Source organism: Bos indicus, chromosome 1 (genome assembly GCF_029378745.1).
Source record: "Bos indicus isolate NIAB-ARS_2022 breed Sahiwal x Tharparkar chromosome 1, NIAB-ARS_B.indTharparkar_mat_pri_1.0, whole genome shotgun sequence".
NCBI lineage: Eukaryota > Metazoa > Chordata > Mammalia > Artiodactyla > Bovidae > Bos > Bos indicus.
In genome coordinates, this window is record NC_091760.1 from 68596909 (window position 1) to 68614394 (window position 17486).

The following is a 17486-nucleotide window of genomic DNA, read 5'->3' on the forward strand; positions in this document are numbered from 1 at the left end:
CATTATGGAGAGTCTTGCACCAGTACTTAAATTCTCTGGACCGGAGGGGATCACCACTGACCAGGATTAGACACACAGCCCTACCTGGCCAGGGAGGCGGGAACGTGGTCCTGATCATGTGCTGGGGGCAAATAGCCTCAGTAACGACTGTCACAGATGTTAGCCTCCTTCGCAAAAAACAGAGGAGTTCCCAAGGGGTAAAGGATGTAGTGTTATCTGTGTTTTCTTGAAATGTGGAGATTTTAGTTTCTTTAAAATTCAATTATTCTTCACTTCCTTAATACTCATTAGCACAGATGTATTAAAAGCAGGTAGATTGCGACAGCAACCATGTCTGGTCGTGGGAAGGGTGGCAAAGGCCTCGGCAAGGGGGGTGCTAAGCGCCATCGCAAAGTCTTGCGGGACAACATTCAGGGTATTACTAAACCAGCTATCCGGCGTCTGGCTCGTCGTGGAGGCGTCAAACGTATCTTTGGTCTTATCTACGAAGAGACTCGTGGGGTGCTGAAAGTGTTTCTGGAAAATGTGATCCGGGACGCGGTCACCTATACGGAGCACGCTAAGCGCAAGACTGTTAACCGCCATGGATGTGGTCTACGCGCTCAAACGTCAGGGCCGTACCCTTTACGGTTTTGGTGGTTGAGCAAAGCATCTAGCTTGAAACGTTTAGAAAAACTAAAGGCCCTTTTCAGGGCCGCAAAAAATAAATAAAAAAATAAATAAATAAAAAATAAAAGCAGGTAAAATGTGGGAAGTAAAACTCAAACATTTTGATAAAAAGAGACTTTCTATAAGTGAAGTTAGGGCTGACATAGAAATTCATTTAATATGAAGCTCTGCAATGTAAGGAATAATCAATGTTTTTTTTTTTTTAAATATGTTTAGGGTGAGAACAGGATAAAAATAAATTATTTGTTATTTTTCAGAACATAAGGTACATTTTTCACTAGCAAGGAATAAAAGGTCTTTTTCTTTAAAAATAAAATTTCCTGAGTAGGAACACTTGTAAATTGTGGTTGTCTTAAAAAACATGAAACAATTTAACATTATCGGACAATGGATTCCTTCCAGACTATACTGTGGAATCATAGAATCATCTAGTCCAGCATTTAATAATATGTCTTGATTCTTTCTAGAATATCTACAATACTGTTTGAATACTCAAGACATGGGGGGACTCCACCATCTGTTCTCTGATAACAGACTTACAGGAATGATGGTTTCCTGAGAACAAATGCTTCAATATCAAGACATGCAAAGATAGTACTTGGCTGCCAATAACAAACTGCACCACAGTTACAAATGCAGACCAAGTGCTGGTAAGAAATATTAGTTATGATGATGATTTTGTGGCATACTAAAAATGTCAGATAGATTTTAGCACTATGAGGGTACTATAGATATTAGAATGTAATTGAACCAAAATGATGCTCGAGAGAAATTTTGAAGTAAATGTGCAAATGAGGCTACCTAGTACAAACTAGAACTGCCTAAGTCATTCTGTTCCTTAGTAAAAGAGAACCACATAAAGCATGTACACAGCAGAGCGTTTGTTACTAGTTTCTGAGATCTATTTCGGTCATCCGCAACTGGTGGTGTGGAAAGGAAAAGAAGGCTGCAGAGACTGAACAAGCGGCATGCACTGTGGTATCCTTTATTTAAAAACTGTGAGCTAACTACAGTTGTAGTGTTCTCATTTACCATCCGATGGCATAATAAACTGGGAGAACATTAACACAACTTCAAGAAGGCATCAAAAAACCTGTAAACAAAAAGACACACCACACATGCGCACACATATACCACATACGCACACGAAGGTTATAGTCTAAATACAATGAAAAGTGATGAAGAAAAGCTTTGAATGCTCTAAATCAACTTTAAAATGCTTTATTATAATAAACTGTGGCAATACTGTGGCTATTATGAAAAATATTGTAACTGCTTAAAAAGCAAAATACTGGCGATTTGAAACTAGCAGCAAGAAGCAGATAAAAATAGAATGGAAGATAACATAAGACTAAGTAACATCAAAATTCTAATGCTGATATTGTGTAGGATTGCACTGAAGTAATTTAAAATTGGTTCTTACAGAACTCTTTAAAAGTCCCTTGAAATATTAAACTGCTGCACTTTACAAATAGTGGATGAAAAGAAAAAAATATTTGGAATGTTACACACACACAGAGGAAATGTATTAGGCATATCAGTTTATGGCCTTTGTTTATGACCTGCAAAAAGTTTTATGAAGAAAAATTTAAGTGCCAATGTAGTGAAAGAAAGTTAGAAATTCCTAAAGATGCAAGTCTGAGTGCATGTATCAGGTTAAGAATATATTTCAAGGTTGGGGGCAAGGCATGACCGATGCACACCCAAGAAGAACCTTGTGGAACCCAGAAGGTAGACAGAGCTGTTTGGAACATGTTTAAAAATGAAGGTATATTAAACTCAAGACTATCCTGGCTGAGATTCCAAAGTACATGGAGTTCTATAGCTCTTCAGTTGAAATCTGTTTCATAGTGGCCAATAAATAATTAAGACTAACTTCTCAGCAAACTGCTTTTTCATACATTCAAACACAAAAATCTTTACCACACATGCAGAGCTGATATTCTAAACAGCACAAATATGAATCCTGGTTTCAGGGGGAAAAAGCACATTATCAAGGATTTTTTTTCCCATAGGTTCTTATATAAATGTCTGAAGCTGCTAGACATCTTCAGAGGGGATAAGTTTAGATTTTCTACTGATTTTGGAAGAAAGGAGATTTTATTTTTCTAAGGAAGCCAGTCATCCATGAGAGCAGGATATATGTCTTCAGAATCTAGGAAGTGTCCCTAATGCTTAAACTCATGGCAAGTCCAGATCCAGAAAAACTGGCAGGTAGAACAGGGGATGGAAATGAAAAGTTCAAATGTCTATGGTATACTTTGGAAATAATGTGCCTCATAAATTAAAATGGCTCAACTGCCTGCAGAATGAAGTGCCACAGGCCTGGAGAAGACCCAGTTCCCTGGAGGAGGAGCTGGGGAGTCCCCATATCCAGGGACCCTTGGGCTGGCTGTGACCAGAGGGCCTTATTTTTCATGAGTGCTTTCAGTTGGGGAATTTATGACTTTGCCCAGATAAAGCTCCCTTTTGATTACTTTTTCTCTAAAATCAGTTAGTCAGAAAGTTACTGGTGATTTCCCCAAATGAAATCTAGCTGTACTAGTATCTTAAGGTGCCAGCTAATTTAAAGTAATGCCCATCAATAACACTGCTGGGTGTCAACCACTGCTGCTGAAGAATCAACCCCCGAATAACCTAACTAAGTAACCTATCACAGCGGGTGCTTTACTATCTTGCGGGTTTTTTTTTTTTTTTTTTTTTTTGAGCTTTAGAGAAATAGTCTTTGTAATATGACTTAGAAACTGCTTCTCGCTGGCTTTGTTTCACTCTTCCTCCTCCTCTTCTCCCCCTTCTCCTTCTCCTTCCTCCATGGTTTCCACGATGAGCTCTGCTGTGCAGGTGGCTTCTCCAAGACTGTTGACAGCCTTGCAGGTGTACTTGGCATCATCATCCCCGCAGACATCACTAATGATTAAAGAGCAGTTCCCATCCTCATCGTAGTCTATCTGGAAGTGGCGGGACTCCCGGATTGATTGGTCATCTTTGAACCAGACGACTTCAGGGTCCGGGTATCCTGCATCACAGGGAGGGAACACAAGTTGCAGAAATTATTATTTAAGGTTTTCCCACACAAACTCTTGAGCTACCTCTAATGATTAAGGGGATGGGGGGTAGATATGTTAGCTTTTAGCATCTATTTTGATATTTACACTTGAATATGGGCGTATATTGTAAATACTAATGTCTGAAACTTCACATCAGGTATTGTGCATGTATCCCACTTCTCATCCATGTAGGGCTTGTGCCACCTCCCACCTTAATACAGAAATAGATTATTCTCTGGAACACTTCCACAACTCTAATCACATTCCTAGAACTAACTATCTTCTTGGATTAAAAGGAAATTTTTTTTTTTTTCCTGTATACAAGTTGAACTTAAGGACTTCCCTAGAGGCACAGTGTGTAAGAATTGGCTGCCAGTGCAGGGGACACATGTTCAACCCCTGGTTCGGGTAGATTTCACATGCCATGCAGCAACTAAGCCTACGCCCCACAATTACTGAGCTTGCATGCTGCAACTACTGAGGCCCAAGTACTTGGAGCCCGAGCTCCCCAAGAAAAGAAGCCAGCAAAATGAGAAGCCTGAATGCCGTGACAAAGAGTAGGCCCCTCTTGCAGCAACTGGAGAAAGCCCTGCAAAAAAAGCAACAAAGACCCAGTGTAGCCATTAAAAAAAAAAAAAAAAAAGTTGAACTTAAATAAATTTAAATTTAAAAAAATGAGAGTCAGTAAAAATGGGTGCAAGAGATCTTTTGAGGGTGTTGGAAATGTTTTAAAATTGGATTCTGATGAAGACTGCACAATTGTGTAAATTTATAAAAATAATTGAATTGTATACTTAAAATGGGTGGATTTTATGGTATATAAATTATAATTTGAAGGTGATAATGACCTGTAAAACATAAATTGGAGGAACTGATAATACTGCTAAGAAAAAGAAAGCAGTATTTGTCTTACTCTGATCCAAAGACAGATAATATGCCTGTAGATAAACAGACACTGACCACACTGATTAGTCTCATTTTATGTATTAGTCAAACTGCTGCAAAGTTCAGCAATAAAAATGTTTTCTGCCTTCTAACTGACTTGTTTTTAAATTTTTGGAGAAGTTGTTTTACAGGACAAAATTGTATCTCCAACTAGAATAAAAATTACACAGAACAACTTAAGAATTCTAACATTTTTTTTGAGTAGAATTTTGTTTTTATTGAACAGCATCCATATGCTTTAATTTCCCCTCGGCACTTCAGTCAAAGCAATGCAAATACCAAGAAAATAATTCCAAAGAGAAAAGTAAGCAAAAAGATAATAATTATATAATATTTTCTAAAACAAATTAAGGAAAAAGAACTTAAGACCCAAAGACAGTGGTGACGGCAAGAGCTACAAGCCGTGGCCCCAAAGCTCTCAGCAGAGCCCCCTATCTGAGCACTTCTGCACTAGCAAAGGCAGCACATCCACTCTGAAACAACTGGATGAAAAACATGAAAGATGATGGTAGGCCAGGCATTTATAAGCCAACTTGATAATACAGTGATGCAGGAGAAAAATTGTTTCTTCATTCCTACCTTTGGGCTATTTTACCCAAAAGGCATCATCCAGCCAGATTGCTGGAGACTCTTACAATGTGGAAGGCACAGTTTGTTCTTTCTGCTGTCCGGTGCTCTGCTGCCTTGGGGCAGTCAGTCTGACTGAAAGTGGCAGAGAGCCCTGCAACTCTGTCACATGACAGTCACAGACTCGAAGCAGAGAGGCCTGTCTTATCATACCTCTTCTCTTTCTAGAATGTTGCAGTCTGTGGAAACTTAAATGCTGTGTGTCACCAAGACTGCTGACTCCTCAGGTGCTATGCTAAGACCCCTTAGGGCTCTTTGAGCTCCAACGACTCACTGTGACCACGTTATTTCTGGCTGGCAGAGAAGCACAGGGCAGACAGGCCAGAGGCCTGCATCCCAACTTCCTCTCTCTAAAGTCATACTGCAGGCTCTCTCTGCACTTAACCAGTCCCACAACTTTCCCCTATGACTCCATAACGTATTTAAAAGATTGGAAAGGTTTCCCCTTTCTATCTGTGTCATCTCACAGAGTCTACTCAGAGCATTAGACACTGTCTTACAGAGGAGGCCCTGGGCTTCAGAAGAGCTAAAACACTGCCCCAGGTCACAAGGGCCGCTGATTAACAGCAGAAATGTCTTCTCCCCATACTATGCTCTGCACCAGCCTCCCTGTGAGAGCCTTTTGTGGTCAATTCACATGCCTCCTAGAAGCTTGCAAAGCTCATTTCAATAAGCACGTTCCAGAGCCAAATAGGTCCATGATAAACCACTTTTAACTTGGGTCTAGTGGCTGATGTAAGTGGGTGAAATATCAGAGTGACTAAACAGCACTGTTCTTCAGTGGGTGGAGGGGGGCAGTGGGCCAACTCCCTCTGACCCGTTTTCCCTCACAGCCTGGCTGTTCCAGAACTGCCATCTTGCCGAGAGCGCACAGTAGGGGCCCACCGGCCCACCACACTCCCTGTACAGGGAAGGACAGCTGGAGACTTACCTTCAATCTTGCAGTCAAATCTAGCAGCACTTCCCTCCACAACTTCTAAGTCACGAATGGTCTTGGAAAAGTAGGGTTTTACATGGGGCTTCTCCTCAGCGACAGCCTCCAGGAAAGCTTGGGAGACATCTTCTAGAAGGGAGGGAAGAGGATATGGCCATTTCTTTATTCCCTGTTCTTTCCTCTTCCCTGGTTTAAAAGAGCTGACTTTTTTTGTTTTTTCCAAGTTGTTATGATTTAGCAAATAATGCAGCCTAGAGGACTGAATCATAAGCACACCTTTCTTCTGGGGGCAGGGTAGCCTGCTGCCAAATGGTTTTGGCAGAAGAGAGAACTGTGACCAAACTGGGGAAATGTTTGGACTTCCCCCTCCCTTATGCTGACACATTGGAAAAGGAAATAATCTTTAAAAAGGATTTTTGGCTGCAGTTCATGCCGTTTCAGGATCCAGTTGAGGGTATCTAAGAAGCACGGGAGCGTACCAGGCCACCAGCCCTCGGGCCTCCTCCTACCCTCCTCCCGTGGTGGCAGCAGCAGGCCTTTTTCATCTGCTCCTTGGGACGGAAGAGACAGATCTTAGAGGCGTTGTCGACTTGCCTATTGCCTGCTGTGGAGCAGTCTATTCCACAAGGATACTGCCTTCACAGTGTGTGACTCTGGACCAGGATTTGGGATGGGTCCAGGGAAAAGCCATAACTTGGAGGGGTTCCTGACCCTCTCCTTCCCCTTCAGGCTATTTCTGGGTCGTCTGGGGGGGGCAGGGGTAGAGAAGGAGGGCGCAGGTCCATGTGCAGCAGTCGGTCCCCGGGTACATCAGGGCAGCTCAGTAAGCAGTTTGATCAATTATCCCTTGTGTACAACAGGGTCTAGACTCAGCTTCTTGCCTCTGGATACCAAAGGCATCAGGCAGCGGGGAGGTGGTATCTCCGGCTAAATGAGGCAGCTCAAGATGATAGAGGCCGACCCTACATGTATCAAAGCAGGAAGAGGCCGAGGCCTTCACTGAGGAGATAGATGGGGTAGCATCTCTAAGACAGTGGGCAAGCAACTAACCCCGTTGGACTTTAGGAGGGGCCCTGCCAATCCCTGTCTATCCAATTCAAACAACATGTTTCAGCATCACGAAAACTACCAAAAAATATGGACTATCTGAGTCAATTTTTGTTAAAAGACAACCACAAAGACACATTAAAAAAATTGAAGCATATTTTTAAAAAGTACACCACTATATGCGACTTATTTATGTCTGCCTGTCATACAAACATTGCTTTTGTAATAAGAAGGAAACTTTTCATGCAGTTTTTGCTAATTCTTGTGTAAAGTATAAGGAAAAGACCATCTAGTTGTATTAGACAAAGAATAACTTTCCCTCTGAAAATAGTTCAACCTCAGGTGAAACAGTTAAAAAGCAATTACTAGATTTAGTAATTATTGTCAGGGCAAAGTAAAAGTAGTTTTGAATTTTTCCTTGTAGGTTGTATTAATGAAAAATAAAATCAATCTCCCACCTTAAAAAAGAAAAACAACTCTAAATCCCCCTCCAACCCCAACCCTTCCTTTCTCCCCATTTGGCTGAAGAAAATCTCTCTGGAGTCCCTTACCTTCAGATTCTAGTTTTTCTGCATTGAGCGGGCTGGTTGGTGACCCTGTTGAGGATTTCCTGCCACTGAGCCCTGAGATCATTGCCATAGAGGACAGTCTTCCGATGGCTCTCACAGCATTGCCCGTTTTCTGGAAAATAGACACTGGCGTTGGGCTCAGGCCGTGTCCCTGGTTCCAGCTGAGCAGCTCAGGGAGAAAAGCCCAGCCCGGGAGAAGCAGCTGTCCCTGAGACGAGGGCCTCCCGAGTGCTGAGCTCCACCAGAGGAGTGAGCCCAACCTTGCTCTGCTCAGCACTATCAGCGTGTCAGAAGATGTTCGGAGAATGGAATGGGGCCTGGAACCGATGCGTGCGTTAATGTGACTAAACAAGGTCAACATGAGACAAAAACCCTTTTCATACTGTGCTTCAACTCCCATAAAAGGGATAGTTTATATAAAGCAACTGCGGGCTGAGACAGCTCCAAAGACTTATTGCGGACGGGGCGCAGTGGGGCTGTTTCTCATAAAACAATGCTAGTGATAGGATTTTAATTGGGCAAGAGAACAGTTACTACAGATCCCACAGGTCCTGTTGGAAAGACAAAAAAAACCCAAAAAGCCTTCTGTTGATCATAGGCAAGTAGCCTCTTCGGGCTTAACTTCGCTGGGCTTCAGTTTCCTTCTCTTTATAAGGAGGGGGTTGGACAAGATGATCTCCAAGGTCTCATCTAGGTCTCATCTAGTTCTGTTTATGATTCAGATACTTAGGAGATTTGGGGAAACACTCTGCTGGCCCCAGCACAAGTCTTCAGTGGAGTTCTGGAGGGGTGTTCCTCCCTGAGGTACATACACCCAGGCATCAAAAACCAGCATCCGAAGAAATGAAAAGCACAGCTCTTGGCTTTTCTGAGTTGGGGCGCCTTGGGTGAGGACAGAATCCCTACTGAAAAAGATGCCAGGACTTGAACATTTTCTTTGTATTGTGAAAATTCTACCCAGTACAGGATTTAGGTCAAGAAGTCCCCAACCACACCTTTAAGATTCTACCCCTTTCCTAAGGTCAATGGAATGAAAGACTAAGATAAGAAACTAAAGCATAACCAGTGCTTTCCAGCCCTGCACCTGAAGCATCTTCTGAAGAATCCAGATGCTGGGCATCCAGGGAGCAGATGTCACCACAGACTGGCTACTGAGAGAGGAAGGAAATAGCCTGTGCAAAGGCAACGGCTGGCACTTACCCACTGAACCTCAAACTGTGCTGGAAAAGCCATTTCCTCCTGAATTAACTTCACACGCTAAAGCATTTCAGGCAGGCCAGTATACTTCAGTTAAAAAATTATTTCAAAAGTAAAGAATTTCAGAGTACTAGGGAATCATACAGAAAATGTGTGTGTGTGTGTGGTTTAAGCAGAGACCTACTCCTGTAACCACAGTTACTTTCCTGTTATGTCACATCCCATCCTGGCTGTAGACTCCTTTCACGCACTCTCGACAGGCATTCCATCTCGCCCTGTCCTCTGGTCATCCACCCTCTCACATAACACTGTGCCCCTGGCCCTCTGGCCCACAGTGAAGCTAGATTACTCTAAAAGGAACCCAGGAGGCCCCAGGGGGAGGTGATGAAGAGAGAAGAAGGTGAGGGATGATGACCCACTGTATGCAGAAGGACTGTGGCCCTGCAGAGCATGCCCTGGCAGACAGACCACCTGGCAACTTGCACACTCTTCTGGGAGAAGCTGTTACTGGTGACATCATTGATCTGTTTGTTCTGCTAGCTGGAGTGTGGGGAGACCCAGCTCTTCCCAAGGGGAGCTTAACCTGACCTCAGGAATGGCTCAGAGGCGGTGTCAGCCACAGCAGCCCTCCCTACTGAGTCCACATTGGACTAGACTACTTCCTAACCAGCCCTTCTCAGCTCTCCATTGCCTTCATTCAACACAGACTAGCTTGCCCTAGGCTGGAATCTCTAAACTGAGACGGTTCATTCCTAACAAAGGACAGGTTAGTTCTCTAACCACTGATTATGCTGTGACCTTGTACAAGTCAGTTCCCCTCACTGGGCCTTATAGTTGGACGGGAAGATTCAAATCTCCCTACAGCTCTAGTCTTCTACAGAAAGACTATGATTCAGACATACAAATGGTAGCAGGGAATGCTCCCCTTGAATCCATGGGCTCTCTAATCCCAAAGAACCTGGGGCAGGACTGTCTTTATGTGTATGGTGTAGAAAAGTGAAGTCTTTCCTCTTCTATTAACAAAACGACTCACAGGAAGCTATGAGAACAAGGCAAATCAAACCATTACATTTCAGAGGAGGCAGCAAATAACAAACAAATAGACCACACACTGGGGGAAATTTTCCATCAGATGGAGCGATAGACCATATAATTTCTAAAACAGGGAGAAATGTAAGCACTCGATAAAGAAAATCTTAAAAATAACCTACACATCAGAAGTCAATCTTTGGAAGCTGATTCATGGAGAAAAAAAGTTGGTAGGGAAGTTATTATCAGAACTGGAAAAGAACAATGTATGTTCTAGCCTTCCAGTTTTATGCCTTTGAGCTAAAAATAGGTTGCTGCTTTGCTACCCAAGACTTTTGGAAATGTTTAAACCATCATCAAAGGAGGTTTCAATTCTTGAGAAGTCCCATCCTTGTTTTGAGGAAGCCTTTTTTCTTACTGGAGAGCAATTGCCTACACTGGGTTTCTGTGTTCTAGGCGGGCAGAGTCTGTCAATGGTTTTCCTAACACAGCACAGACTCCCTCCCCTGGGAAAGGCAGCAAGGATGACTAACCAGCCTGGTTTCCCAGGACTGAGGGATTACCCGCAATGAGAGTTTTTCAGGGATAAAGCTGAGACAGGCCCTGGAAAATCCAGGCAAGGTGATCACCCTACAGTCAGGTAGCCATCATGGGCCCTAACTATACACCGACAGCCCCAAGACTACAATTTCCCCTGAGAATGCATATTATCTAAATGTAATGGCCAGGAGTGCCGTATTCCCTGGTGGCAAAGAATCCTCCTGCAATGCAGGAGATGCAGGTTCAATCCTTGGGTCGGGAAGATCTCCTGGAGAAGAAAATGGCAACCCACTCCATGGAAAATCCCTGGACAGAGAAGCCTGGCAGGCTACAGTCCATGGGGTTGCAAAGAGTTAGACAGGACTTAGTGACTAAACAACAACAAGGGCCAAGAGTACTCCATGCAATATTGAGTCAAAAGCCTTCTTCCCCAGGGCCCTTTGGTTCATAGTACTGAAGTCTTTGTGGTTCTCAGAGAACAAAGAGAGCTGCCCACAAGCCTCCAATTCATAGTCCTTTGCTTCCATTTTGCAATGCAGAAGCCCTGTGGTCCTGCTCAACTTGCCCACCCTCAATGCCACCACTCACCATGTCTTTTCAACATTCTTTTGATATAAATTAAAAAAATAAAACCAACCCTACTCTCTTTCAGAATAACTTCATTCTAAGATCAGTAATATGATTAGTCATCCATCTATTGCCTTGCTTGTTAGGATTTGTTCCCATGTCACTACCTTCCCCTTTTATGAAAACCACACCCAGATGATAACTAGGAACCATTTCTTATGCAGTTGTAGAGTCTGGGCCATGTGCCCCTCTCCCTCCATCACAGTGCACCCCTTTCCATCCCCCTCCACTGTACTCTGCCTCACCACACTGAGCCTCAGCTGCTCCAAGAGGGAACCCCTACTCCAGGGGTACCAAGGTCTTGGTATCCAGAGCTGAAAATGTGGAAAACATTTTCCTAAGGAAGAAATGTAACACAACATGGTAAGAGGCAGCTGAACCAGCTTCAGGGACATTATGTGTTGAATGGGATTTGGTAGACTACTTTTCTATGCAATTTTATGAAGCCTAACCACTGTTTCTGTGGAAAAGCTATTTACAAATGCTGCTACCTATATTAAAATAGGAAGTTAATGTTCCTTCTTGGAATTCTTCATTTTCTTTCTCATTTTCAAAAAACCTTATGGCTAATCACACTATAAACAGCAAGAAAACACGTAAGTGATTAAAATATCACCACAAATTATGGTTTCCTGACCCATCTGACTGAAAAATTCCATTTATTTCCTTTGGAATCTCCATATCTTTTCTCTGCGCCTATCCCTTGGGTTTAGGCTCTTTCTGGCTTTGGTTCACCAGCAGATGTGTGGATGCTCCCAGAAGCTTGACATGATAAGGCTGCCCTTTAACCCACAGCCTCGTCCAAGCAAAACCCAGTGAGATTTCCTGCTCTGAGAACGGCCCCACCCCTACACCAGTCACCCTATGCACCTCAGAAATACTGCTATTTCTTTGAGATCTACTGGCCACAGGATCATTCATAAAGCCAACCCTTGATTTTGTGGCTTCTCCCCCCATTTTTTTTTTTTTTAAGAGCATGTGCTCCTCTGAGTTTACTGGACCCTACTGGCACCAGAAGGTGAGGTAAGCAGCACTGCATTCCCACTCACCAGGTACTTGAGCGAAGTGAGGACATCACTCAACTTCAGGAGGGGATAACCAAGAACTGAATCCCACTGCAGGGGGTCTGCTGAGATGCGCAGGGGGCGGCGTCCCTCAGACCCTCACTCCCGAAGCCCCTGGCTCTCCTGCTTCTCTCAGCCTTTCAATGGCCTGTGGTTTGGGCATTCTGTGTGGCAAATCACCAGTGTCCCAGTTGCCCCTAGAATAGTGATTTCTTTTTCTCTGCCACAGAGGCAAGGTCTAAAGCCCTGGTCCCCTGAATGCCCAGCTAAAAGACTTCTCCTGTCAGGCCGGCATGACCAGGGTGAGGGCTGGCTCATAGCTCTGAGCTTTTTCCTCCGTCTGTGCTGTATTCCCCTCCTCTCTGTGTTTCACCCATGTTCCGCGGCCAACTTCAAACTCCTGCCCTTGGCAGCCTTTCCTGACAACCACATCCAAGTCTGGTGTGATTGGCTCCATCCTCTGTCCACACTCACATATATGGGTATGGAAAACTATACTGATCGTTTATAATTCTAGCTGTGTGTTATGTCCTTTTATGTCTATTTGCTTTACTATATACTCACTGAGTATAGAAACCATGCACCCTCCAGTAGCCCAGGAATTTTACACTACCAGCAGTGATAATAAAAATAAAATAGAGGATGATAAGTTCTCTATGGATTTGGATGATAATTTTCTCCATCTGCTAACAATCAGAAGCAATTTGTGTCATTAAATTGTGTGTCATTAAGACTGTGTAACTGGAGCTAGTCTCTGGGTTTGAATGCTGGCTTTCCCATGCTTACTAGCTGTGATCCTGGGTGACTTTCCTAAGTTTTCTCGGCCTTGTTTGAGAATTGGGGATAACAGTAGTACCTGCCTCCCAGGATTAAAAGATAATTTGCATAGAAAGTGCTTTAAATGTTCCCTGACACAGAGCCAGCTCTCTGTACATATTAGCTACTGATCTCATTTGTGAACACTTACTATGTGCCAGTTAATGTACTAGAGGTTAGATGATGATCATCTCATATAATCCTCAACGATGCTGTGATTTGGTACCACTATTATCCCCATGTTACAGATGAGTAAATGAAGGCACAGCAAGGTTAAGTAACTTGGTTAAGGATCTGCAGCTAGTAACGCACAACCCCCCATGTCTCTCATTGTAGATCACATGCCCACCTCCTTCATGGTGGAGAAATGTTAAAACCATCACACTGCCTATAACAAGATCACATTCTCCAGGGTTGCCAAATAGTCCTGCAAGTGACATTGCTCCTCCCTACCCACAAAGACATGAAATGTCAGTCTTGGTCCCAGACTATTTCAGAAATAAATGTAAACATTTTTATGGAGTGAGGTCAGGGCAAGTTGGGAATGAGGGTGGCTTGAATAAAGCAATTATGAGGGGCAAGAGACCAGTCCAAAGTGACCCCTGCCATTACCTGCCATTTCCTTCTTGCCATGTACTTCTTCATCCGGTCCTTGGAGAGTTTCTTGGCCTCCATGTTCTTGGTGTCTTTCATTAGCCATGGATGCTGAAGGCACTGGGTGCAGTTCAGGCGGTTTCTGATAGAGGCAGAGATCAGAGGATTTCTGAGCAGAAGGGGATCTCAGAGACTGCTGGTCAGACCAGAAACAGGAGGTCACCTGTCCCTAGAAACATGGGGCAGAGCCCATGACTGTCTGCTCCCAATCCATCCACTGTGATGAGAATCATGGTGATCCTAACCTTTTTCCTCTCTTGGTCTGGGTTACAATGACTAGACCCAGGATAGATTAGTGTTAAGCAGGCCTAAACATTGATGGGCAGCTGGAGTCTCATGACCTGCCCTTGGGGTCTAGAGAGGCTAAGTGCTGGAGGACAGACATGTCTTGGAATGACGGGCACCATATTCCAGGGTGGGGTCATTCTGCTGGTCACATGAGGGCTGGGAGCTGTGGATGCCGGATCCTTCTACCTGTTTGTCTGATGGAGGGAAGAGTGAAACCTTAAGTCCAAATCTTCGAGAATCAGTGAACTCTCAAGTCTTATGGTGTGGTGGAGCATCAGATTTTTGCCTATTAAAACTCAAAAGAGGTATGTCTTATGTTCAACCTATGAATTATGACAACCTTAGACCACTGAAATTCATTTAATTTTCTGAAAGCTCTGGGAATCTAGACATATTTCAGTTGCTTCGACTTAGCAGCAACTCGTGTCCAACTCTGTGTGACCCCATAGACGGCAGCCCACCAGGCTCCCCCGTCCCTGGGATTCTCCAGGCAAGAACACTGGAGTGGGTTGCCATTTCCTTCTCCAATGCATGAAAGTGAAAAGTGAAAGGGAAGTCGCTCAGTCGTGTCCAACTCTTAGCGACCTCATGGACTGCAGCCTACCAGGCTCCTCTGTCCATGGGTTTTTCCAGGCAAGAGTACTGGAGTGGGGTGCCATTGCCTTCTCCGATAGAAGGACTAGTAAAATCCAAAGCACCAAGTGCTAACATAATGAGTAAAAGTAAATTTGCTAAATATAGAAAAATGTAGTGATCTTTATAAGTGGATAGGGATTATTTTAACTTTCATATATTCAAAATTTGTACAATTTATATATATTTATTTATAATAAAAAACATTTTTTAAAGTGCTGATAGATGGAGATTTCTGGGTGAAGACATGCTGAGTTTGAGTTTATGGGAATCTAGTGTCTTGATCTATATGAAATCAATTCTTGGGTGAGTCCATTTTACAAGCACAGAGGAGCCAGCACATTACTGAATAAATTCAAGGTCAGATGAGAAGATAGGTGATATAAACAATACCTCATTTACCAAACCGCAGGTAAACGAAGCCTGGTTGACAGAAGCCATCCTTGGACCAGAGTCATTAGAAGGGAGGCTTCCATCTCCCTGGGGCACCTTGGAAGTGGGGATCCCTCACACCAGAAGGAAATCCAGGCCCCCCACAACATCCGGATCTTCCCTGGGTCGGGCCTACTTCTGATATAAAGACGGAGACAGCAAGACGCTAAGAGGACCTCACTGTCAAAGACCGTGGACTGTCCCCTCTGGTGAGGAGTTTGGCCCAGAGCTGGCTACAAAGGACTAAGAGGTGGCCGCATAACCAGAAAACCAGACAGAACCACTTAAGAGACCCCCTAACCTCATTCCTTTAGCAACTGTACTCTTCTATCCCAAAAAGGATTTCTTCCAGAGTAGGCAAGTTGAGGGACAGCCTTGGAGGGGCAGGGGTGTGGAGTTGTGGGGGCGAGTTTCACCATCTTCTGGGGAAATGCCTAGAGCTGCTCCTATTGCCAAAAGCAACGCCCGGTGTTTGAACCAGGCCTTGCGTCATCTGGCCACCTGTTCACAGATGAGGAGTCCAGTAGCCAGTTGTCCCCACCTAACACTGCCACTGCTCCCTTCCCTGGGGCAGGACAGTCCTCCCTGCACACACAGAGCCCCACTCACCTTCCTGCTGTGAGGGAGCCACTTCCCTGCTCCACTGAATCCTGTCCAGCCACATGCAAGACCTCTCCTCTGCTCTAGCCTCCTCTACTGTTCCAAGCTTCTCTCACTGAAATACTGACAAGCACTTTGGGCCTGAGGCTGTCTACATGCCTGAACGCTCCAGCCTCCTGATGTCTGCAGATGTTTTATACAGTCATGCACTGACCACCTTGGCAGCTCTGTGCAGCCCTGCGAGGTGGGGCTGGGGAACCGCACAGGCTGCACTGTTAGTGGGACAGAGACGGAGCTGGGATAGCAGTCTCATTGACCAGTGGTGGAAGGCACCTGGCTGTACTCGGGCAGGCAGTTCCTACATATTATAGCTACTAAATAAGCATCAAGCCAGAACAGCTGGGAGTATGATCAGGCCCCACAAATAGGATCTCTTCCCTGAAAGCCTAGAAGGTTTTAGCAGGATTGCTCTTGGCCACAGCTGTACATGGAAACTAAAAGGGGCTGTTATTCATACGCGAGCTGCCTCTTTCCCTCAACACTCAGTCAAAGGTTGCTTTTCAAGAGAGGTGTCTGTGCTTCTAAAGACAGGACAGTGTCCGGCCCCAGGGAGCAGGGGCCCAGGAAGACCCCTTTCTGGGCCCTCATGCACACCATGCCCATCCTCCTGTCCTGGGGTGCAAAAGAGCCCACCACAGAGAAAGGAAGTCACTGCCTCTGGACCCCAGTCCAGGGTGTGGGGAGCCCCAAAAGACTAAAAGCTCAACTCTTTACTTCATATCCTTCTTCAGCAAGTTGCTGATAAAATCCTTGGCGTCATCGGAGATCTCGTCGAAGGCCTCGTCGTCAAAGTCCCAGGTGGCTGAGGTAACGTTGGCTAAGGTTTCGTTGTCATTGTCACCCATGAAGGGGGACAGTCCACTGACCCTGGGGGATAAGAGAGGAGAGCAGTGAGTGGGGGAGGCCGGTAGAGAGGGTGGTCCCCCAGGGGAGCGCTCACTGAGGTCAGAGGTGAGGGCACCGCCAGCACCCCCGCCTCTCCTCCCACCCGGGAAAGAAGAGGGCATGCTCTCAGCCTCACTCTCTGTACTTCTGGGATGCCCCCCACCTGTTGACATCCCCTGCCTGTGAAGCTGAGGTGGAAGGAGTTTTCTTCACTTGACCATTTCCGCACAATACAGCAGGGCTTTCCTCCCTATCGTCTGTTCTCCCTGGATGCCCAGGCTAGAACGTGGCCCCACAGAACCTTCTCTAACATTCTGGAGGACGAGTCCCCTCCTCCCCGGGGCCCCTCCCCACACCCTGTAGTCACGTGACACAGCACTTGTCACCCTGCCCTGTCCCGCCCTCTCACCTTTCACCCTCAGCACCAAGATCAGGGCCAGCCCACAAAGGGCTCAGCAAGGGTTTCTCCAGGGACAGTGAACCTCAAGCCTGCAGTGTGAGTCTGGGGATCCAGCTACACTTGAGTTCAAAGCTCCTGAGGCATTTAGGCCAAACCAGAAAGCTTCCCTCCAAGGGACCAAGGCCGGTTCGTTTGCCGGGTGACCTTGGACCCCGATTTCTGTGTGTCAGCTTCCTCCTCCATCAGATGGACAACCTGCTACTGAACTATGGAGTGGTCGCCACGCTGCCTCTCCCTGTTCTCTTTCTCCTGCGTCCTCATCATGACAGCAGATGTCTATCAAACACTGACTATGTGCCATGCACTGGGCAGAGAACTAAAGTAGATTCAGTCTTGACACCACTCTTTAACCCAGGTAACTCA

General features: G+C 45.1%; 1 protein-coding gene and 1 pseudogene across 6 annotated transcripts in view; one reads left to right on the forward strand and one right to left on the reverse strand.

Annotated features, from left to right (window-relative positions):
* Positions 1 to 306: 306 nt before the first annotated feature.
* On the forward strand, positions 307 to 680 carry LOC109564131 (histone H4-like; annotated as a pseudogene).
* A 958-nt stretch (positions 681 to 1638) lies between these two features.
* The window catches only part of MYLK (myosin light chain kinase), a 279384-nt gene continuing 263536 nt past the window's right edge, over positions 1639 to 17486 (reverse strand). For 4 of the 6 annotated variants that reach the window (XM_070788721.1, XM_070788719.1, XM_070788718.1 and 1 more), the window contains 5 exons: positions 16493 to 16645; positions 13724 to 13847; positions 7821 to 7950; positions 6220 to 6351; positions 1639 to 3685 (listed from right to left, as the gene is read on the reverse strand). In XM_070788721.1, coding sequence (XP_070644822.1) covers positions 3435 to 3685; positions 6220 to 6351; positions 7821 to 7950; positions 13724 to 13847; positions 16493 to 16645 — 790 coding nt within the window. In that variant the 3' untranslated portion in view covers positions 1639 to 3434. Of the gene's footprint in view, positions 3686 to 6219; positions 6352 to 7820; positions 8215 to 13723; positions 13848 to 16492; positions 16646 to 17486 lie in introns of those variants that run through there. The other 2 variants (XM_070788723.1, XM_070788729.1) reach the window with 2 other exon arrangements.